At 54.5% G+C, this 22384-nt stretch overlaps 1 protein-coding gene across 3 annotated transcripts in view; it reads right to left on the bottom strand.

Moving 5' to 3' along the window:
- The window catches only part of RGS3 (regulator of G protein signaling 3), an 85971-nt gene extending 63835 nt beyond the window's left edge, over positions 1-22136 (bottom strand). For 2 of the 3 annotated variants that reach the window (XM_044265072.1, XM_044265079.1), the window contains exons 1-8: positions 22001-22136; positions 17987-18068; positions 17117-17222; positions 15561-15912; positions 14686-14725; positions 9136-9332; positions 6834-6917; positions 1359-1470 (exon numbers count right to left, since the gene is read on the bottom strand). In XM_044265072.1, the coding sequence (XP_044121007.1) occupies positions 1359-1470; positions 6834-6917; positions 9136-9332; positions 14686-14725; positions 15561-15912; positions 17117-17222; positions 17987-18068; positions 22001-22054 (1027 nt within the window). In that variant the 5' untranslated portion in view covers positions 22055-22136. Of the gene's footprint in view, positions 1-1358; positions 1471-5957; positions 6006-6833; positions 6918-9135; positions 9333-14685; positions 14726-15560; positions 15913-17116; positions 17223-17986; positions 18069-22000 lie in introns of those variants that run through there. The other variant, XM_044265080.1, reaches the window with a different exon arrangement.
- Positions 22137-22384: the final 248 nt, after the last annotated feature.

A 22384-nucleotide genomic window follows, 5' to 3' on the forward strand; every position in this document is an offset into this window, starting at 1 on the left:
GATGAGCACAACTGGGTAAGGGTTCGGTTCTCATAATCAGTCAGGACTTGTTACCCATCAGCCCCACCCCTGCCTGGGTCCTGACTGTCTGAGCTGGGGTGAGCAGGCCACAGAGGAAGGGGCTACACCACGTGAGTGTGCGTGTGAGGACATGTGCAGGGGTGCAGCCGGGACAGGAGAACGGCAGCTGCAGGGGAAGCTGGGTCTGAGGGAAACCGGGAGGGGCAGCAAACCCAGGGCAGAGTCGCTGTAGCTCTCACCTGCCCCTCCTCGGGTGGGCACTGGGGAGCCAGGGTCAGAGCCGCATCTGCTCATAGGGCTGCTCCCTGCCGCCCTGCGGGAGGAGCCGGCTCCAAGAGAGATGACTGGCTTTTTCCCCTCAGGAGCCGCCCTGGTCAGTGGGCAGGAGAAAGTTTGAGGCAGAGAAGGAGAAGTTCTAAGTGGCTTCCTGTGGGGCAGCCAGAGTGGAGGTTCTCACACTCCCTGGGCTTCTGAGGAGGAAGAACAGCGGGGGCGCCCAACACTCAGGAACCCGGACGGGTCCGCAAACAGGCAGGAAGTTTTCCTGGAGCAAAACCCGTCAAAACAGAATTCTTTCACTGGGTAATATTTTCCTCTCTGCCCCTGTCGCCCGTGCTCAAACAGGTCTGTTGTTGTTTTCATAATCTGGGAGAGGAAATCAAGCCCCTTTCGGCAGAGACTTCAGGCGCCAAACCAAACCGCTCAGCAGATATTCCCAGCAGGCTTCCCGGTCCCCGGCGGAGGAGGCACCGTGGAAAGTCTGCAGGGGACATCGGCTTCAGGCTCCCCCTGCCCCTGCTCCCCGGGACTCTGGCCTGGGCGACACAGCTGGGAGGAATACAAGCGGCGCTCTCGGGTCCTGGCTGTGTGTTGTGAGTGGGGCTGGGGACCTGGCGTGGCCCGGGCCCTCTGCACACGACCTTCCCAAATCTGTACAACTGTCTTCCCCACACCGGGAGCCCTGCTTACACATAAGCAAAGGCAAAGGGGTTAAGTCAGATGTGCCTAAGGTCACAGGTTGAGGGGTGGGCAGGGCCAAGATGGAGACATGGGTCTGTTGGAGGCCAGAGCTCAGCCGGCTCCACCCCACCACCTCCCTGAAACATTGTCTGGACCAGAAGCCTCCAGAGAAGCTCAGATTGCACAGAATGCTGGAGGCTAGCACGGAATGCTGGCCTCCAAGAGCCCCGCAGCCCCCGGGGCCGGACATGACCCCACTGCATATGCTCAGATGCCCCACTGATGGCTGGAAGCCCCGGGGCATCCATGCCACTGGGAGGAGTGGGACTCGGGGCAAGTAGGCAGGAGTGCAGGGCGTCCCTGACGCACAGTCTTACCTTCCTGCAGCTTCACGCTCTGGAGGTAGAGGGGGTTCCTCAGGACGTCGCAGCGGCCCGGCTCATCCTCCTTGGTGAAGAGCAGCAGGTCGGAGTAGGCAAAGAGCGTCACCTGCATCACCACGGAGCACACTGAACTGGCCACTCTGCTGGCCCAGAGCCCAGTGGCCATGACCTCCCCAGGAGGTCCGGATAAGGGGACCTCGTCATCTCGGGCAGAACGGGGATCAGACTCTTAGTGTGGCCTCCGCCAAGGACAGAGACATGATGTGCAATCAGGACTTCCCTATTGCTCTAGTGTTTTCTGCACTTTCACAGTGGGCGGGAGGAGGGGCGGGGAGATGGATAAAATCCGACCCTCACCTCCCATGGCACATGGCCCCTGCAGGCCTCTCCACCGCCCACCTCCCGCCAGGCCATCTTTCTGACTTCCCAGAGCCGCTGGCTGGGCGCCACCCTCGAGCTGCGGGATGTTGGCACATTTGCTTGTATTCTCCTCTACATGTCGGGCTGAAAGAGCACTGCCCTTGGAGTCAGAGGTCCTGAGGCTCCCCACTTGGAGCCATGAACACTTGGTTAGGGACCCCGAACCCTCAGCTTTGGTTTTCTTGTCTATAGAGATAGGGGAGTGTCGCTGTCCCAGTCCCTCACAGGCTTCTGTCACCAGCCCTGGGCAGACTGAATGGAAGCATTGAGCAGTATAAGGTCTTCTTATCACATTCCTCAAGGATAATTTTAACTGCATTAATGCATGATCAGCCTGAGAAAAAGCCAGTTACTTACGCTCCAAAACGGACATGTATGTGACTTTTATCTCTTTTATTCACTAGCTGCTCCAAAAATAAAAGGCGAATGCTATTTTTAGACATTATAGGTAAACCAACTGGCATGCTTAGCATAGTTTCAGGCCAAAAAAAAAAAAAAAACCTGCTTGATCCCGTAATGCCACTGAAGATCACACTGCTCTTTGTTTTGTAAATCTTGCAGTGGCCTTTAGTTAAAAGCAATAAAATCCAATTTTAGAGTCTCCAAAGAAAACAAAATGTTATTAATTCTGTGGACTTCCCTTTGAGGTGTCAAAACCTGACACTTCATCTCCTCTGAGGTAAGAGTCAGAGCCAGAGAGCTCGGCGTGCACCCCCAAAGGCCACAGCGAGCGTGTGCGGGAGGGTTGCTGCAGTTTCGAAAGTTAACGTGGTGACATTTAGCTCTCCGACTGTTCTAGGTGACCTAAGAAATCCACCTCTAATGTTCTTCTTACAAGGATACGTAATATGAATTACACATGAAATTAATATGAAACTGTAAGGATGTTCTCAACAGCATCTCAACAGCATCTACAGCCAAAGAGCGCAATGTGCCAAAATGCTTACAGCTCAATCCAATTTTGTCTAATAAAACTGTAAATGTATACATTTTTTACATGTCTATGATACCACTCTTCACGAGTAGAATTTCACTTCCTACATTTCTGTTCCATTTGCATCGTATGACAAGAGAGTCTATTACTTTTGTGATTTAAAAATGTATAAATTTTTTTCAAAGAACCCCCTGGCTTCTTGAGCACAGTGCAAACAGAGAGGTTTGAAGGAAGCTGGGCCCCAGAGACAACAGGGGTGTTGTTGAGCAGGAAGCTCTCAGGAACTCTAGCTTTTCCAATGGGGACCAAACACAAGAGCTCCGAAACTGTGGGCTCGGAGGGATCTTGGCAATGACTCTCTCTGGACCTCTTCTAAACCACAGTCCTGACCCAACACGGATTAAAAGAAGCCCCCAACTGTTAAGTTCTTTCTTTCTGCTCAGTGGGTTCTTACTTATAAATAACATCACTGCCGGGGCGCCTGGGTGTCTCAGTGGGTTAAGCCGCTGCCTTCGGCTCAGGTCATGATCTCAGGGTCCTGGGATTGAGTCCCGCATCAGGCTCTCTGCTCAGCAGGGAGCCTGCTTCCTCCTCTCTCTCTCTCTGCCTGCCTCTCTGCCTACTTGTGATCTCTCTCTGTCAAATAAATAAATAAAAATCTTAAAAAAAAAAAAAATAACATCACTGCCTTCATTTATAGATGTGGGTCCTGCAGCTCAGAGAGGTTAAGTGACCTGTCCAAGGGCACACAGCCAGGGACCATTGCCCAGGTCTGGCTGACCCTAGGCTCTCCCAATATGAAGGGGTAGCAAGATGCCTACAGCCGTCCTGCCCCTGAACGTGAAACAATCCAAGCAGGGACCAAAACAGAAATGCAGCGAAGACCCAAAGTGAAGCTAAGGGAAGAAGCTAAGGGTAGAAAATGATCTAAGAGCTGAGAAGGATCTCAGGGGTTGATTCTCTATGCAAACCTATAGGCTTTCCCACTCAAAAGAAACCTGGCAGTCACCTCTAGACTCATAGGGAAGCTAGTGGGGGGCAGGGCGGGGCGGGGGGACAGTCTGCCAGGAACCTAAAATGTCAAAAAACGTCCCAGGCTCAAAGAGATCTAGGTGGACAGCCAATGGGGAAGAGCCATGGGCAAGGTGAGAAAATCTCCAGGCCACCACTCTGGCCCCAATTCCCAGAGCTGAGAATGTGGTCTAGACAGGAAGTGATTAAGGCCTGAATGGAGAATTTCCCCAAGGGTCGGGTCAGGGAAAGGACAGAGCTGGCACACAGATGGAGGCAGGGCAGAGGGGCAAAGCGTGCCAGGGGGGCCCCTCTTCTGTGTCACCAGCATCCTGCTGGCCTTCCTTCACAAGGAGCTGTAGCAGCCCACAGTGGCGTGATGCCCTTCTCCACCACCCAGTTACCTGCTGCCTTCCCCAACAGGCCATGGGAGCCACCAGGTGTCTTCCCCACATCTGCTCCTAGGATACATCTGCTTTCGCAGAGGGTCAAAGGTTTTGCTTGGTTAGGAAATCTTTGCAACTTGGAGGTTCACCTCTCCCAAGTAGCCCTAACCAAGCTTCCTCGGGAGATCTTGCCTAAAGGCAGAGTTTGCAGAAAAGACCTTGGTGCCTTAGTTAATGGTAAACTCAGTGAGTCAGTGCATAAAGTAAGGGTGTGTCCATCTTATGCCCCATAATTCCCCTGTGACCTTGAGTTCAGGGCCTGGCTACCCTGTAGATACTCAACAGCTATTGTTTGAATGTGTAAGCGAGGCTACGCCATAATCCTGTGATCTTAGGGCACGTTACTCAAGTGTGGGACTTCTGGGAGGGGGGAGACGTGGGACAGCCCAGTGTGAGACCTCATCTGCTTGCAGACATGAGCCAACTGGAGCACGCTCGGAGAAGAGAGGGGAAGAACAAGGGGGGATCATTCCAGGAATAAAGGTTTCTGTTACGGGTAAGGGAAAATTGACAATTTAGCACTCCCTAGTAACAAAACCTGTGCCTGGAGGGGCTGCCTCTTCCAGATCATAACCTGGCTGGAACCATCATCTGGAAAGTTACAGGAACACAGGACTTCGGAGGTCCCAACTAATGCTGTGGTTCTACAAACTTCTCCAAGCCCCTCCTAAACTGCTTAATGTATTTGACCTGAAGGCCCCAAGACCCATGCCTTGGCTTCCTAGCATATCTCATGAAAAAGAAATATATTTACTTGGTTTTTCAAATCACTTCTTTTAGTCCTCAAAAAGGATATCTTAGTTCTAAGACTGCAAAGAGCCCCTAAACAAAGATTTTGGGGATGGATTGTAAATATAATCAGGCTATGGCTCCAGTCTGGGCTTGCCAGGCCGTTTTTCAACAAACATGCCGGAGGCAGCATGGGAGAGCAACTCCAAGCCAAAGAGCCAACTGCTAAAGCTGGCCCTGCTCCTAATAAGCCGGGAGGCCCTGGGGTTCCAGCCAATCTCAACAGAGCCTCAGCTTCCTCATCTGTAGAATGGGGACAACTGGGCCTCTCGTGAGGATGCCGTGGGAGCGAAGTGAAGGCCTGCTATGTAAAGCCCACACCGTGAGAACACACACTGTGTGCGGAGTGTCTGAGCACCTAATGACGAGAGGACAAATGAAGGAGCAAATTTAGACAGATGTGTGTATTTCGGAGAGCTGCCATTCCTGCCTTCCTCTCGGTCTTGGGAATTTGCAGCCACACCTCACTCCCTGACCCTTGGCCACCTGACTTAGCTCCATCACACACTTACTCATCAAGCACCGCTCCAAGAAACTTTTTGTTCCTAAAACTCAAATGCCCCTCACCAAGATGAAGTCTTTCTCTCTCAGTCACATATGCCAAGGTTCCTAAGAAAGCTCCTCAAGAGGACGTCCAGAAATGTAGTGAGCAAAGCCAGAGTGGTGGGAATAAGCATGTGTTCTCCCCAGGGAGAAAGAGAGTTTTCTGGTCCCCTTTTTGAGAAAAAACACAAGCAGCCTCCCGCTTAGCCACCGCTACACATAAGGCCCCAGAAGACTGAAGCTGAACAGGCCCTTAGTGATCCACTAACCTCAGCTACCTCAAGGACACACACCCCCACTGGCTCAGATAAGAGCACTGAGGAAGGACAGGGACGTCACAGTGAGCCAGCAGCAGAGCAGAAACTGGCTGTATGCTTCCTGCCTCCAGGTTTCCTGATCATTCCTCTACCCCCAAGCTGCCACTCAGCCCTGCCAAGCCCCACAGCTGACCTGATCAGCAGCAAGCCCCCAGATAGGCCACTCAGATCCCCGGGCTCCAGCTTCTGCGCCAAGAAGATTTCACAGGCCTGAGCCAGCTCTGGGGCTTGTGTGGGTGAGGGAAATTCCCCTAGTTAGAGATAAGCAGAGGCCAGCTCCCAGGCAGAACGGCGCGATCTCCACACCCAGGCCCCTGCTGGCAGAGTGAGAGCCCAGAAGAAATCACAAGCTTAATCCTCAGAAAAGGATTTGGGATTTGGGTTAATACAGACCCGGAAAAACCTGAGTAACTGATGCTCCTTCAGAAAATTCTCTTTGGCTAACAGCTCCAATCTTCTTACCTACAAAGTCATTCCTCACAGCAGGGGTGAACTACTACCTCTCCTGCTCCTTAGGGGAAGTTGGGACAATGGGATGTCTTGCAGGGCTGGGCAAATGTCCTAACCATCAGAGGTGGACTAAACAGCTTTGAGAGGTGGTGAGTTCCCCATCACTGGAAATGTACAAGAATAAGCTGGATAGCCAATCGGTAAAGAGGGGGATGGCAGGGGCGCCTGGGTGGCTCAGTGGGTTAGGCCGCTGCCTTCGGCTCAGGTCATGATCTCAGGGTCCTGGGATCGAGTCCCGCATCAGGCTCTCTGCTCAGCAGGGAGCCTGCTTCCCTCTCTCTCTGCCTGCCACTCTGTCTACTTGTGATCTCTCTCTGTCAAATAAATAAATAAATATTTAAAAAAAAAAAAAAAAAAAAAGAGGGGGATGGCCGGGGAGGGAGGGGGAAGACTTCAGGATTTTTCTACCCTGAGACTGTACAATTCTAAGACCACAAGGAAGAGAGAAGGCAGGGGCCCGGCGGATGCTGCTGAAACCACATGTGTAAGTAAGCCTTACCTCGATGGCCTTGTTCCTCCCCTCGTACAGCAGCAGCTCCTCGGACAACAGGAGAGTCCGGGCAGGGTTACAGAGATCTAAAGGCTGAAAACAGTGTGGGAAGTTCAGAGAGGCCAGGGGGAGATGAGGTGTGGGGCAGAGGCAAGCTTGCCAGAGCCAGCCACAGAGAACCTTCTTGACCGACTGAGAGAAGCCTCCAGCCTCCCCCCTGCCCACACGCCTCCTCACACACAGGTGGAAACAGAAAGACAGATGCTCTTGTGCTGGGCGGAACTGTGGCTGCCACCTTCCCCACCAAGCCCCTCCGTGAGAGCCATGTTCTGGCAGCAAGTCCAGCCACACGTTTAGGTGCTTACAGTCTGACTCCACTGGGCCCTGGGGCCCTCCAGCCCCCACTTTCCTCCATCTGTCCCATTCTGGCCTCACGGGGAAAGTCCCTACTGCCAGGGATCCTGAGAGCCTCGTGACAGATTTGGTCTCCCGTCCCTTCAGAGCCAGGCCGGTCCCTGCTCTCCATGCAGAACACGATTACATTAAGGGACTCCTTCCTGGCAAGCAGTCCCCAGGGACCGATTTTCACCCCAACTTCTCACCCACCCCATCACCCTACCCTGTGTCTGCTCTGTAGCCCCCACCCCCTGCACAGCCCAGAGAAAGCTCCCTAGGATCTGGATGACCCAGCAGGGCTTATCCTGGGGCATGCATATTTATAACATGGCTTCTAGGTACCCAACACCAAGCAGGTTCTGGAAGAAAGCTAATGTCCGCTACGCACAAACCCCTGGGTGGATATCGCCACGGATGTGAGGCTAAAGCAGCAAGCCCCAGAAGAGGCCTAGCAAAATACGTTCCCGAGGAAAGCACAACAGAGGCGGTTAAAGTAAAGGGAAGCAAGGAGATGACCATCCAGGAGACGGGCTCATGGGCAGGCCCAGAGGGGAGGAGGGCACTGGGATCAGGAGGAAACATGGCCTCTGGAGGGGCAGCACGGCCTCTGGCTTTATCTCAGCGGATACAATGACTGGTTCACCTTTACAATGATTGGTTCACCTGTACACGCATTAGGCCATTTCGGGTTTACGTACATTGCAATTTAAACATTGTTATAACTTTCTGAAAACAAATTTTCATTTTGTGAGATTTTAAAAGGAAAATTTTAAAGATTTTAAAAGGAAAATTAAAAATAGCCCCCATGAATGCCAAGAGTTTCGCAGTCCTGTCCTGAGAAAGAGAAGAGACAAAAAGAAAGGCAGGAGCCGTCCGGGGCGAAGGGTGTCACCCACCAGAGTTTCATGGAGAAGGGAGGCGTGGTCAGAAATGAAGCCCCTGGGACCATGTCTCCTCTATGTAGCTGATGAGAGGACCAACCAACATGGTCTTTCTGGAAAGCCATTTGTCAATATATATAAAGAGCCTTTGACATGTTTATGACCCATGACCCTGTCATGTCAGTTCCAGGGCTCTCTTCCAAGGAAAATAATCAAAGGGGCAATTCATGCACAAGGATTTTCATCACAGAGCTGTTTGCAGTAGCAAAGGAAGGAGCCAGAAGTCTATCTGAACAGAGAGCTAGTTAAATAAATACATGTCCGTGAGCTAGAGCCGTGTGTGGCTGCTACAGATCAAAGGCTGGAAGAGTATTTAGTGACGCAGGGAACGTTCCTGTTGCAACTCCCATTTGAAAAAGGAAAAAGGATAGAAAATGTACAACAGGGGGCTGTTTGGTTTTCCTTCTGAAGTATGTGCATGCACACAGACAAGGCACCTGTATGTTCACACCGATGGCATCTGGGGGTGGAAGACACAGAGGTTTGGAAATGGGGAGGAAGGGAAGGGAGGAGCAGAGGGAGGCGTAGGAGAGGGGCATCAAAATGAATCTCAGGCACCAGCTCATACTGGCCAGACTTGTTGGCTAAGACCAAGGAGAACACACAAGATGCCAGACTTCAAGGCTCTCCCTCGGTCATTTACAAACAGCAAACCACTGGACAAGCCATGAAGCAGGAGCCTCAGCAAGCAGGCAGTGCCAACAAGTAGCTGTATCGTGCCTGCCCTGTCCCCAGAGAAAGGGAAAACTGAGAAAGGCATCGGGGAAAAGAGCCCCTCGTTGCTCGGCTTCCCTGCCCTCATTCTCCTGATCTTCACCCTGGGAACCTCTGCTCCCTCAGGATAACCCCCAGAAGGCTGTGCACCCAAAGTCATTTCTTTCCCCAAAGGGAAATCTTCTGGAATGATCCTGGGGCAAAGGACTTTCCTCTGTCTCATCTCCCAAGAGAGCCCTTGGGACCAGCCACTAGCTCACCTGAACAAAGACTGGGAACACCAGGACCTTGGGGGCCAGAGTGACATAGGTCCCATAGCTTGAATGTGGGGTGTGCGGCCTCATGACCGGGCAGTTCTGGTAGTTGGCGTGGCCCTTCACGGTCTGCACTGTCTTCATCAGCCGGGACTTCTTCCCCAGGCCTGTGTAGGACTTCCCTTTACTGGGACTGCCAGATTCTGTGGAACAGAAATGGGGGACCATGATGCATTTCCATGCAAAGGCAGCCCCTCTGCAGAAACAGAACACAGACGCGGCCGGTCCCTCACCACTTACTGAGCGTGTGCCACGTGCCGGGCCGTGCGAGAGGTGCTGAACAGGGCAGGGGGCCTCAGGAGGGTCTCAGGCTGCAGGGAAATCCCTCACACTCTAGTGGGAGGTACTGACCCATAGAGAAGCAACTCTGGGACTCCGAAGGAGGCAGGAACCACCAGCTGGTGGAGGCAGCAGTCCCTGCCTCCTGTCCAGAGCCCAAGTCAGACCTATCAGTTTGGCCTCATGCCTTTCAAAATCAGGAAATCTCTCATGTTTGAAAAATCAGAGGATCTGACCTCACCGGACCCACAGTCCCACATAGAACATCAGTCAGCTGGGCGGCCCTGGGTGTCAGACACACCACCACCAGCCCCACGGCTCCCTCTGTGTGCCCAGCACAGCGAGGTTCCCTCGCCTTCCGGGTCCCACAAACAGAGGGACTGGAGGTCCGGCGGTAGCGGAGACAGAGGGCTTTCCTAGGCTGTTTTGGAGACTGCTCTCTATTAGCGGTGGGAGGTGGGGCAGCCCGGCTCACCCGTGTGTCGGTCTAAAATAAGGAGCGGCGCCTACTGGGCCAGCTCCCAGGAAAGAACCCCAGCTCTGAGGCCATGTGGCTGTGCCCAGATTCCACTCCTCTGCTTACTAGCTTGGTGACATTCAGCTACTCCCTTCACCCTCTTAGAGTCTTGGTTTCCTCAACTGCAGTCACAGAACTGAGTTTAGTGGGTTGCCATGAGAATTCAGTGAGACGCTCTAAGCAAAGCCCTAGAACAATTCCTTGGGACCGGCTACGAGCACAACAAAGGTTAGCTGCTAACTTATTGTGGCACTTGTTGTGGTGGCTCCTCTACTCAGAAAAGCAAGTGAATCGGGCGCCCCGCACAGTCTGAAAATCCCAGGCTTCACTGCCAGCCAGAAGGCACTCTGGTCAAGTCACCAACTCACACGTTATTCTAATCAGAAAAAGGAGAGAGAGAGAGAGAGAGAAATGCTTCAGGGAAGAGAGCAGAAGGCTGCACGGCAGGGGCTCCTCTTTCAGGGGACACTGCTGGACACACCCCCCCATGCTGAACAAGAGATAGAGTGCAGGTCTTCATCGGGTCCTGTCCACTGGGCAGAGGAGCTAAAAATCAGGGATTCTTGGGTGCAAGCAGGTAGGAGGCCAAGTGCACCGCATTCAGGCTCGGCAAATACCTGGATGGCCTTGGCAGGGGGTGGGGGGGGTGGGGGGAGGCGCTGCTGCCAGGTGGGCAATTGGCCTAGGCCTCCTTCCACCCCCACCCCCACCCCGAGTCCCGGCAGCCAGGGGTGAACAGGTGGTCCAAGCCCAGCAACATCTCTGGGAAGCTCCCCACCAACGCGAGGTCTGGCCTCAGAGGAAAAACTCAGCTCAGAAGATCTCACACTTACTTCCTCCGCCACGCCCACCGCCCACCGCATGCCCCTTCTCACCAAGCCCGGTGAGAAAAACAAGTCAGATCCCCATCACAAGTGACCACTGATCACAGCCATATCTCGGGGCAAGACTCAAACCACTTCCTGCCTCTTCAAGGAGTGGCTTAGAGTAGAAAGAATGTGAGCCCTGGGCCTTGGGGGAGGGAGCAGGGACAGAGGGACAGATGGATGGAAGCAATTCCACAGCCCCTCCTCTGATCTGGCCCCTGACCCCAGTCCCAGAGAGGGGTGTCTGCTGCCAGGCCCTCTCCCCTTTGCTGAAAGAACCTATCCTGGGTCTCCAGACCTGCCCTGGATTTCAGCTGGACAAGACACATGAACATGAGCACTGGCTCCCCCAGACTCTGGCTATGTAACCTGAACAGGTGCCTTCCCACTATGAGCCAGAGTTTTCCCCACTGCTAAGTGGAGACAACACACAGTGCCACCTTGTCTTCCCTGGGGCTGGGGGGGGGGCTCTCACCACAGGCCTGAAGGAAAGGGGCGTATAAGAGTGGAGTGAGGGGCGCCTGGGTGGCTCAGTGGGTTAAGCCTCTGCCTTCAGCTCAGGTCATGATCTCAGGGTCCTGGGATCGAGTCCCGCATCGGGCTCTCTGCTCAGCGGAGAGCCTGCTTTCCTCTCTCTCTCTCTGCCTGCCTCTCTGCCTACTTGTAATCTCTCTGTCAAATAAATAAATAAAATCTTAAAAAAAAAAAAAAAAAAAGAGTGGAGTGAATAAGGGATTATCACTATCACAAACCCAAGCTAACAGACCATCCACCCAGCAGGGCCGGTGTGAGGACAGGGCTGCTGGGGCTCAAACCATACCGTGAGTGAGGTCACACGGTCCAGCTGAAACTAAATAGTCTAACTGAACATGACCAAGCCTAGACCAGAGAAGGCAAAACCACACAGGACTGACAAGTAGGGGACTGAGACAGATCAAAATTAAAAGGCACCATTTGCCGAGGCCAAAATCTGGGGCCTGTGCGTTCAGTCTCAGACTTGGAAAAGAATCCCCATCTTCCCTTCCCCTAACCCAGCGGCACGGGGCTGTCACAGCATCTACGCCTTGGGCCTGCAGAGCCATAAATAAGCTGTACGACATACCTGTGCCTTCAGGTGGGAAAAGTGTGCTTAACCCCATTTATAGACCAGACAACTGAGGCCTAGACTGGCTGGGTGACCTGCTCAAGGACACTCAACCAATGTCGGGTATAAAGCAAAATCAATCCAACCCATGCAGTGGTCACGCCTGAGAGCCCCATCTCCACACAGCCCTGGATAACTTGCAGCAAGTGGGCGGGGCTCTCCAAAACGGATTTTCTGCAAGTATCTTTTTTTAAAACCAGCCCAGGTTGCAACCCGGCTACTGAGCTCTGGGAAGTCAAGCTCCTTGGCTTCCCACCTGCTACCTCGTAACATCCTCCGGTCCAAACCCCCACGTCAACCCTTTTGCTACAAAACCTGCTCCACTGACCAAACACAGTAATTGCTCAGCTTTGCTCTGGCTCCCGAGGTGAGCCCTGGCAGCCATCCCAGTCTGGCCCTGGAAAATCTGAGGCTGGGCTCCTTCGCAGGGCAGGGGACAATGCTGAGGGTACCAGCAGCCCCAGGGAACATGCCAACTATAAGCAGCAAACGCCCGAGGCCTCAGAAGGGCACCAGACCCCAGTCAACTCTGGATGGCTCAACTCACCCCTCCTTGCCAGAAGCCAGGCGGCCCAGCCAGAGGGGGAGGCAGAAGTCGGCACTGCGGTGACAGCCCCAGACTCTGGAACCCCAAGTGTGTTTAAGGGAAGGTTCAGTTCCACCCCTTCCTCTAAACTCCAGGACTGGGAGCTGTGAAGACTTGATCGCTGATAAAGAGCCAAGCTACACTTGCATACCGAAGATAAACGAAGGAAGGTCAAGTTCTTTGTACAATGCCTTCAAAAAGCTACCACTGTTATTAACCCAGTCACATCTCCTTACTTGTCCCTCTCTCCACAACTTAGATGACTGTGTCCTTGGTCCACTTAATACTATATTCTCAGGGCGCCTCGGTGGCTCTGTGGGTTAAAGCCTCTGCCTTCAGCTCAGGTCATGATCCCAGGGTCCCAGGATCAAGTCCCGCATCAGGCTCTCTGCTCAGCAGGGAGCCTGCTCCCTCCTCTCTCTCAGCCTGCCTCTCTGTCAAATAAATAAATCTCTGTCAAATAAATAAATAAAATTATATATATATATTTTTAAAGATTTTATTTATTTATTTGACAGAGAGAAATCACAAGTAGATGGCGAGGTAGGCAGAGAGAGAGAAGGAAGCAGGCTCCCCGCTGAGCAGAGGGCCCGATGTGGGACTCGATCCCAGGACCCTGAGATCATGACCTGAGCCGAAGGCAGTGGCTCAACCCACTGAGCCACCCAGGCGCCCAAATTAAATTAAATTTTAAAAAAATACTATATTCTCAGAGGGGAATCAAAACGTGGATCCAGGATGGGCGGACTTCAGGAGGCATCTGTCAGGCCAAGAAGGGCTCAATCCCACTCCACTGGCCCACCAAAAATGGTGCCTTCTCCAGCTCTGGGGCTCTGCTACAGGCCTGCAAACCCCAGCAGCAACCAGCCAGGGTTATTTTCCTTCACTCAGTCACTCGGCTGAAGTTCTGAGTACCTGCTGCCTGCCACACCCCAGGCCCAGCACCGGATCTGCAGAGAGGAGCCAGCCTAGGCCCTGCCTTAATGAAGTCACCATTTAGCAGAGACACCCGGCTCTACCCTAATGCGCTGACTAAAAGCTTTTTAAGAACTCAGTGTTGAATAACTATCAGACTCCTCTCCAGAAGGAGCACAGACGCATTGCCAAAAGACCAGGCTCATCCATCCAAATGGCCTACCCTGGAGAGAATGAAGATGCCTTCCATCAGCAGCTCTGAGCCTGATGGGAGCCCTATTCCCCCTCAAAGGCATAGGCGCTCTTCCAAGCATCCGTTCGAAGCCAGCATCAACTTCACACTACGGATGGGGAGGATGGCAAGGAAGCGAGTCTGCCAGTGGCTGGGAAAAGGCCCCTCTCAAGGAAGGAAGTCACCAGGTGTTCTGTAGGCATTGGAGAAAGGGCTTGAGCATGGGACCACCAGGCAAGGCTGGTGGCCGCCTTCCAGATACCAGCTGGACTTGAGTCGGCTGGACCTCGCCAGGCACATGGAGGGCCTTCTGGAATGCCCCACCGGCTCCAGCAACCAAGACTGGGATCTCGGGCATCCTGGGAGGAGGCCCTGGTTTCAAGCTCAGCTTTGCTCCCTGGCTTTTAATACACAGGGCTAGGATTCAAAGGCCAAAGGAGAAAAGAACCAGTCCAGAGACACCCCTGCAGGTCGAAAATAACTATCTTCTGCGTAGCCTCCCGCAGTAGACACGTCTTGCTCACAGTCTGTCTCTCCTTTACCCCTCCAGACAACCCTCTGAGGTGGGAACTGTCAGCCCCATTTTATAGATGAACTGAGGTTCAGTGAGGGGACCAGGATAGTTCACCATCACGCAGCTCCGATGTGAGCCCTCCATGCCCCTCTTCTGGGCGGGCCTGACCGGGTGGCCTATGACACCTAACACATTTTGGTTTCTCAGTAAAACGGAATGAGTCCCAATCAAATGCTGGAATCCTGAATACCATGTCCTAGACTGCTGTGGGAAGGTTCCTTTTTCCTTCTCAGTTCAGGCTCCAAGGAGGAGGGACACTGGTTCAGGGAGGGAGAGCAGGCATGGAGGGGAAAGAGAGTCTGTGTCAATGCACTGGGGATCCTGACAGCTGAGCTCACAACTCTCTGGGGCTCGGTGGGGACGGCAGCAGAGGACAGACCCACCTTCGGGGATGGCATCCTCCTGGTACACAGGCCGCAGCAACTGCAAAAGAAGACAAGAATCACCTCAGCTCCAGGAATGGGGAGGGATAACCAGGCAGGAAAGGAGCACCTCAGGGCACAAAACCCAGCCACCCAAGCTAAGGAGCAGAGGGTGGTGCTTGGAGGGATTACACAATCCAGAATCTTCTAGAATGTTAGAGTTGAATAGAGACTTAACGTTCATCTAGTGGAACCCCTAGTTGGCGTCCCCAACTTTCTTGATGGTGGCTTGTTCCAAAGTGCATTTGGGGGATCCATGGCACTGTGGGACCCTACCAGCCCGGCGACGAAGGGGGTGCCGTCAAGGGAATTGGGGAAATGCTGGCTTAAACCACCCTCTCCCATAAGACACTCTCAGAGCCTCGAGAAGGCCACTATGCACTGGGAATCTCCCAGAAGAGGAGGAGAGTTTGGGGTATTTCTCAAACTTATTTGACCTCGGGACATTTTTTCCCCAGAGTGTCCCATGGGACTAATGTTTTGGTGCATGTACTCCTTGACCCTCTGTGCTGTCATGTCTGTCGGCATTCCCACCCATGACAGGGGCCGCACCCTTCTCACCACAGCCCATGCCTCTCTGTATACAAAGCACAGACCTGCAAGAAGCTCTTCCTCCTTTTGAGGTGAAGTCTTCCTCCCTGTGACATCCCGTGGGCCTGGAGTTGTGCCCTGGGCCATAGAGACCCATCTGCTCTCTCTCCCCAAAGCAGCCAAAGCTAACACATACCCGGCCTCCTCCCTGAACCCTTCCAGCCCCGTGCAGGCTCCTCCCTACGCAGCTTTGTGCAAGGCCGGGGACCCATACCCTTCACCTTCCTCCAGCCAGCTGTCCATACCTGGCTCCCAGGGTTCAGTGGGGCCAGGATGATGTAGTTGGGGTCAGTGGAGGTGGTGGCACGGGACAGCGCAGGCAGGGTATGCTGGCCCCCACGCTTGGCCACCTCTGTGTAGCGTTCCCAGCCCCCGAGGAGCAGCCCGTCGGAGCTGTCACACACCAGGTGGCAGCTGTGGCGCTGCTCGGGCCGTGCCTGGGCCCCATGGGTGCAGTTCTTCTCCCGCTTGTTGGGGGGTGACTGGAGGTCATGCGTCGACTTGCAGGAGGCCCGTCGCAGGACCCCGCCGTCTGGCCCGGGCTTGACCTGGGGAACCATGCGCCACACGAGCAGAATGATCTCACTGGGACAGCTCCTGCAGTGGCGGGGGGGGTGACACCAAGAGGTTGAGTTTGAGCCAAGTCAGCCGGGGCAGGGGCCTTCAGGGCAGAGAAGAGGGGTGGGGAAGGGGAGAGGACCCCTAGTGGGTGGGCAGGAAGGGAGATAAGGGGCCGTCTCAAGCTGAGACAGCAGAAGTGTCCCTCACTTAACCAGTCAAGTCTAGCTAACTGGCAGTGGCTGAGAAGGACCCCAAGGCCAAGGCCAGGTTAAACAAGAGTACCAAACTCAACTAGTGATGTGGGCCACGGGCAGAGTCTAAGCAAGGATGAGCAAGCCAGCCACCTCCGTGCAACCCCACAGTCCAGCCATTCTAGAAGTATACCTAAAATGGTCATGAGAGTTTCACCCCCAGCGGGTCGAAACTTAGGGGACCCAAACATTCTAAAGAATAATTTTTCGGGACGCCTGGGTGGCGCAGTTGGTTGGACGACTGCCTTCGGCTCAGGGCGTGATCCTGGAGTCCCGGGATCGAGTCCCACATCAGGCTCCCAGCTCTATGGGGAGTCTGCTTCGCTCTCTGACCTTCTCCTCGCTCATGCTCTCTCTCTCTGTCTCTCTCAAATAAATAAATAAAATCTTTAAAAAAAAAAAAAAAAGAATAATTTTTCAAGTGTGCACTTGAAACATTTGCAACATCTACCCGCCCTTTAAAAACAACGGGCTGAGGGGCGCCTGGGTGGCTCAGTGGGTTAAGGCCTCTGCCTTTGGCTCGGGTCATGGTCCCAGGGTCCTGGGATCGAGCCCCGTATCGGGCTCTCTGCTTGGCGGGGAGCCTGCTTCCTCCTCTCTCTCTACCTGCCTCTCTGCCTACTTGTGATCTCTGTCTGTCGAATAAATAAATAAAATCTTAAAACAAAACAAAACAAAAAAAACCAATGGGCTGAGCTCTGAAGTCACAGAAATAATGAGCTGGAGTAGAAAGGGCGGCCGTTGGAGCCGCGACGGGAACCGCAGGATCCGCAGGACCCGCGTGAGAATGTCTTGCCCACTGTCTGCTCTGGGATGCAGAAGTGCTCGGAGCCTGCACCTTCCATTTGCAGGCTGAGACACGGTTCCCTGAAGAGCAGAGTGAATTGCTCACAGCCACGTTGAGGAGGGGAGGGTGAGGCCTTGTGCCCGGGGTTGGGGGGAGGTGTGCCATTAGCCCGAGGCCCGGAGCCCCCCACCGCCCCTGTCACCGGATCTCATGGGCCAGCTCCACGCATTTCCAATGTTCCACAGGCCTCTCGTTGAGCTGGAGCACCGTGTCCAGCTGCTGCAGGCCTGCCCGCTCCGCCGGACCTCCTGCAGGGACAGAGAAAGTCCACCCAAGGGCTCCCGTGGGCCTAGAGTCAAGGCTTCCACAGTGACCTCACCACAGGGCAGACTGGCCCTCTCCATTTCCTCATCTGTGAAATGCCAACCTTGGTGGCTCTCAGGGGTCTTGGAGGAAGGCACCCCTTTGCCCACTCACTCTTCAGCTGTCCGCCCTTCCAGTCTGGTCCTGCCTCGGTCTCCCCAGGGCCTCCCATCCCCTGGAGAACCCTTTCTTGTTGCCCCATACTTCATTCATTCCTTCAACACTGTTCACTGAGCACCAGTCTTGAGCCCGTCCGTATGCAGGCACGGGGGGATCGGGGTGGGGGAAACCCAGATCACCAAGCTCTGACTTCTCCTCCACAATAAGGAGAAGTCTTTATGAAAAATAACAGATGGAATACCTATTTTTAAGTGCTAATCAGGCTGGGAATAGAATGAAATACCAATTCCCAATTAAGTCCATAAATGACTCTCATTTTCCCATGCAGCCCTTACTGAAAATATAGGTTTAGTTCCCATTTAATGTGATTGGGAAACAAAACATAAAAATCTATTTTCATTTTGATAAAAAGAAAAAAATTGTGGATATATTTTCATAAACCTCAGTTTCATCTGTGGTCATTTAAAAATATTATTCTTTTGTTTTGAAAATCTAGAACACCACTCCGGTTTGGGGCTCCCCTTTTAGATCCCACATGAAGCCAGGTGCGTGGTGGTCAAGCAGGGCTGGCATCCGCTGATACACTTACCAGAATCCACAGCCTGGACTCGAACCGGAGAGTCACAGCAGATGGTGAAGCCGAAGCCGTCCTTCCCCCTCGGGATGGTGATCTAGGACACAGCCCTGCACGGTTACTCCCAGATGCCACAAGGCTGCTGCCTCTGCCCCAAGGTCGGGAAGCCCACAGGCCCTGCTCAGATCCACCCTCCTTTCTAAGGGAGCTGGAGCCAAGAAGGAGGTTGGCCAGCCCTTGCTGTCCCCATCTTGGTCGAGGCATCCTAAGCACTGGGTTGTGGACCAAGCAGGAAGGCTGAGAGCTCAGGAGGTAAATCCAGGCTGAGGCAGAAGGGTCCAGGACAGACAGAGCCTTGTCGGGGCAAACCTCGTCTTCCTCAGACCCTGTAGACACATGGTCCAGTCCAAAGAGCCCCCTGGACCTGCCCACCTCCACCTTGCCCATACCCACTGCCTCCTTGGTCCCTTCCTTCTTTCCCCCAAGGGTTCACAGAGTATCAGCCCAGGGCTGGCCCTGTGCTGAGGTCCCAGGGACAAAGTCCACCTGGGTGCTGCCCTCCCGGAGCACAGGGGAGGCAAGACGGGGGATGCACATACAACCTCAGGACAAGGGTCAGGGAACAAGTGCTAGGTTCTTGGGGCAGTCCATTGCTGGGGCCTCAAGGCATCCAGTGAGGGAGGACTCCCAGGGGAGGGGGCAGGTAAGGGCACAGACAGGCCCCCTGGTGGAATCTGAACTAGCCACTGACCTTGCAGTGTCTGCTGCATGGCAGATCCGCAACCCTACTTCCAGAAATTCCCTGAAAGGGCCCTGCCACCTGGATCTCTTTTGCAAGTAACACACAGTTATCGAGCTCCTACTGCATGCATGCCAGGTTCTGCTGAGGTATGGCAGCATGAAGTCTTGATCTCTGGCTCCTAGAGGGCCACAAGAATCTGCAGCTCTCTCTGAGGCAAAGGATGCAACATGCACCGGAGCAAAGTACAAGAACTGAGCTGGGAACAGTTCTTTGTGTCTGACTTTGGATGGCAGGCTTGGAAACGAGCAAATGCTTCACGAGGACAGTCTTGCACCGTCCCACCAGCAGCAGGAAACAGCACGGTGCAGTGCCGTCTGCTGACTCAGTTCAGTTCAGCCTTGTTACACTGGCCCTCTGTGCACTGCCTTTCAGGCTGTGGGTGGGGTACAAAAGGCCCAGACCCTGATTGCCCGACGAGGGATTCTAGGCTGCTCAGAGCCTAGGGGAGGGAAAGTCAGAAGAAGGGTTCACTGGTGTCCCAAGAGACTCCATAGGAGAAGTGGACACAGAGGGGACCCTGGTGAGGCACGAGGGAGGGTGTCCCAGGCAGGTTGAGGAAGAAGACAGCTCAGCAAGCTGGAAAAGGTCAAGGGCCATTGGCCTTGTCAGGAGACTCCTTCCTCTAGAGGTTGTCTTCAAGGCTGGGCGCCTGGCATTCACCTACCAGTTGTCCCAGAGGCCGGGCATGAGGAAGGGGAAGGCCGGGGGACACAGGGTGACCAAGGCCCTCAGAGGCTGTCGGGGAGGCCCCTGAGGCCCTGCTTCCCACCAGCCCTGGGCCTGGATTCAAAGCGAGTTTGTAAAACAGGAAATCTGACAGACAAGGGGAAGGGGGAGGGGGCAGGAAAATACCCTGTTCCCATAAGAATTCTGGGAAAACATGCGGCTAAGACAGGAAGAGAAAAAAATGGAAAGAAAGAAAGAAAAACAAACTATGGAGTGACTGTGGAAAGCCCAGGCTGAGGCTGAGGGACGCTGTCAGGAGCCCCATCCACTCCATGTGACCAGGGAGGACTTCATGGGGCCTCTCAACCCATCCTTAGCCCAGGCAGAAGCTGGGACTCCAGAGTCTTTCTAGACCTTTCCCCATCCTACCCTAGCAGGGGCCACAGCCCCCCTGCCTGGGGTGCCAGCTCCACAAACAGGCCCTAGCGCCCATGGGCTCAGTGCTAGCAGTTTAGGGACTGGCCCCCAGAGTTGCATCTGGAGAGAAGAGATCTGCTCCCACGAAACAGCCTCCTCCTCCTACACTCTGGTCCCCTTATCCAGGCGGGACTGAGGCCTCGAGCCCCCTCTGCCTTCCAAGGTACCAGCCTCAGTAAGAACCAGCCCAGACAACGGTCCAAGTCAGCTGGGGGCTGGGAAGGAAGGGAAGAGGAAGGGGGGCCAGGAAGCAAGCTCCCCTTCTGGCTCCGTGTGAGGGCTGGGACCACATAAAGGAAGGGGACTACACTCTGTCCATCACAGCACTCACTGCATTGAGAGGAGAGTGCCCAAAGGACTGGACCATCGCTGCCGCCCTGAGTGGAATGCAGCACTGGTTTTAATACACCCATTTCACAGAGAAGGAAGCCAAGGCCTGGACAGAGGAAGTGGCAGCCCCCAGCTCTCAGTCCTCCTCTGTGACCCACGGCATCAGTGTCAGGAGGTGAGGGGAGCAGCCCAGCCCAGACTCTGGGACCTCGGCAGCTCCTGGCAGAGGCTGTCCTTCCTGGGGGTGGTCCCTGCTCTTTCCTGTCCAGGGCAGGGACGGTCACTGCTCCCAGATCTCACCCAGGCCAGTACCTCACCTCCTCCCTCATGCCTGCTTTCTGCTCCTCTGTCACACCCAGGCTTCCATCCCCTTCCCTACCTGAGCCTGTCCTACGTGTATGTCCCAGACCCTGCACCAGGCACTTTTTACACAGTGTTCCCTGCCTTCCACATCACCCTGGCTGGACATCGCCGTCCCTTCTCTTCTGACGAGGATCCTGAGGCTCAAAGAGATCTAGTGACGAGCTCAAGGGCACAGCTCAAGAAGGCCCAGAAGCCAGTGCTCAAAACCCAGGGTGGGTTCCTAGACTAGGATCTGTCTTGAACTTCAGCCCCAGGCCCCGCCCGGACCGGTGCCTGGTGGCCCACAGGCCCAAGGTGACCAAACATTTCCCCCACCTCCCAAACAGAGCCCTCCACCCCATTCCCCTGCAACCAGCTGCTGGCCTGGGAGCTGTTCTGCCAGGCTCCAGGGAGCGGGGAACACAGGCAGGCCCTGAGGGCTAGGGAGGATGCCAGGAAGAACAGGTGGGGTCCCAGGGCCCCAGGGTCCAATGGCAGCAAGCCGCGGTGCAGAAGGCCACTCTGGGCATCTCCCTAGGACCTAAGGCTGCCTATCTGCAGGAGTCAGGACCCACCTTCCAGTCTGGCCATTACAATACACAGAGGGGTTTCTTCATACTTTTAAAATCAGAACAATTCCTGAGCTCCCATCAGCTTGGACAGTCCCCAAATCTGGGCATCCCTTCCCTTCACCCTCCCTGACCCCCTCCCTTATTTATAAGAAAAAGTGCCCAACACAGTTCCAGAAATGCCTTGAAACCAAGAGATGGTCACTCCCTCTCCACCCCCGCCCCACATCCCAGCACTGGAGGCTGAGAGCCGAGCCCCCTCTGTGAGGATGGGCTCCGGAGCTGAAGGCTCCAGGAATCACAGCTACCAAGGAGGAAGTCATGTGTACACACATACACACAGAAACACCCCATCTTCACATGTACGTGCACACCAGCACATGTGGGAACACATGCTCCCACACAAACGGTACAGGACAAGGCATTCCTGTCCCATCGGTGGAGAGAAAGTTCATGGAAGTATAAATTTAGGAAAAACACAAAACCCAGCTGCTCAGCCATTTCCAATCTCAGGCTTAAAATGCTTGTTTTAAAACCCACACTGCCCCCAGACAAAAATAACAGAAAATCAACTAGATAATCTCCCCAAGGACACCACCATGTCCACAGTTAGGATGAGGCCGGGCGGGGCCTGGACCCCCCCCTAGAGAAGGGCTGTGGGTAAAGGGTGGACCTCCGGGCCCACTCCAGCCTCGAGCCTTTCCCCCCAGGTTGCAGTTAATCTACAAGGAGCAGGAAGAAGCAAGGACGGCCTCATGGGGAGAGAAGGCCTGCTCAGGCGAGCCCCTACACTGACCCCGCCCCCGGGCACCCCAGGGTACCCCCAGAGGGCCAAGAACCCACCTGTCGGTAGCGGCGCTCCGAGCACACCTTGCAGAGCCCACTGAGGCGGCTCATGGCTGCGGGTCCCGCCTCGGCTGCCGCCCCATGAAACCCCAGCTCTCCCCCGGCAGTGGGAGCCCGCACTGCGCCCCGTCAGCCTGGCATGACCGCCCTGGGAAGCCCGCCCCGCAGAAGAATGGCAGGAAATCACCTCTCACCTCCCCAGGCCCTGTCTGTGCTGTGTGCCTCTGCACGATAAGCCCGAAGGCTTCCTGAAACCTCAGAATGACAAGGAAGAGGCAGAGTTTTATATTAAAATTCCTGTCAACTAGTTAGTATTCCCCCGGCCCCCGGCGGGGAGAGGGCGCCTTTGTTCTGGCTGCATTCTCCGCCGTGGGCCACTTT

This window comes from Neovison vison, chromosome 9 (genome assembly GCF_020171115.1).
Source record: "Neovison vison isolate M4711 chromosome 9, ASM_NN_V1, whole genome shotgun sequence".
NCBI classification, from domain to species: Eukaryota; Metazoa; Chordata; class Mammalia; order Carnivora; family Mustelidae; genus Neogale; species Neogale vison.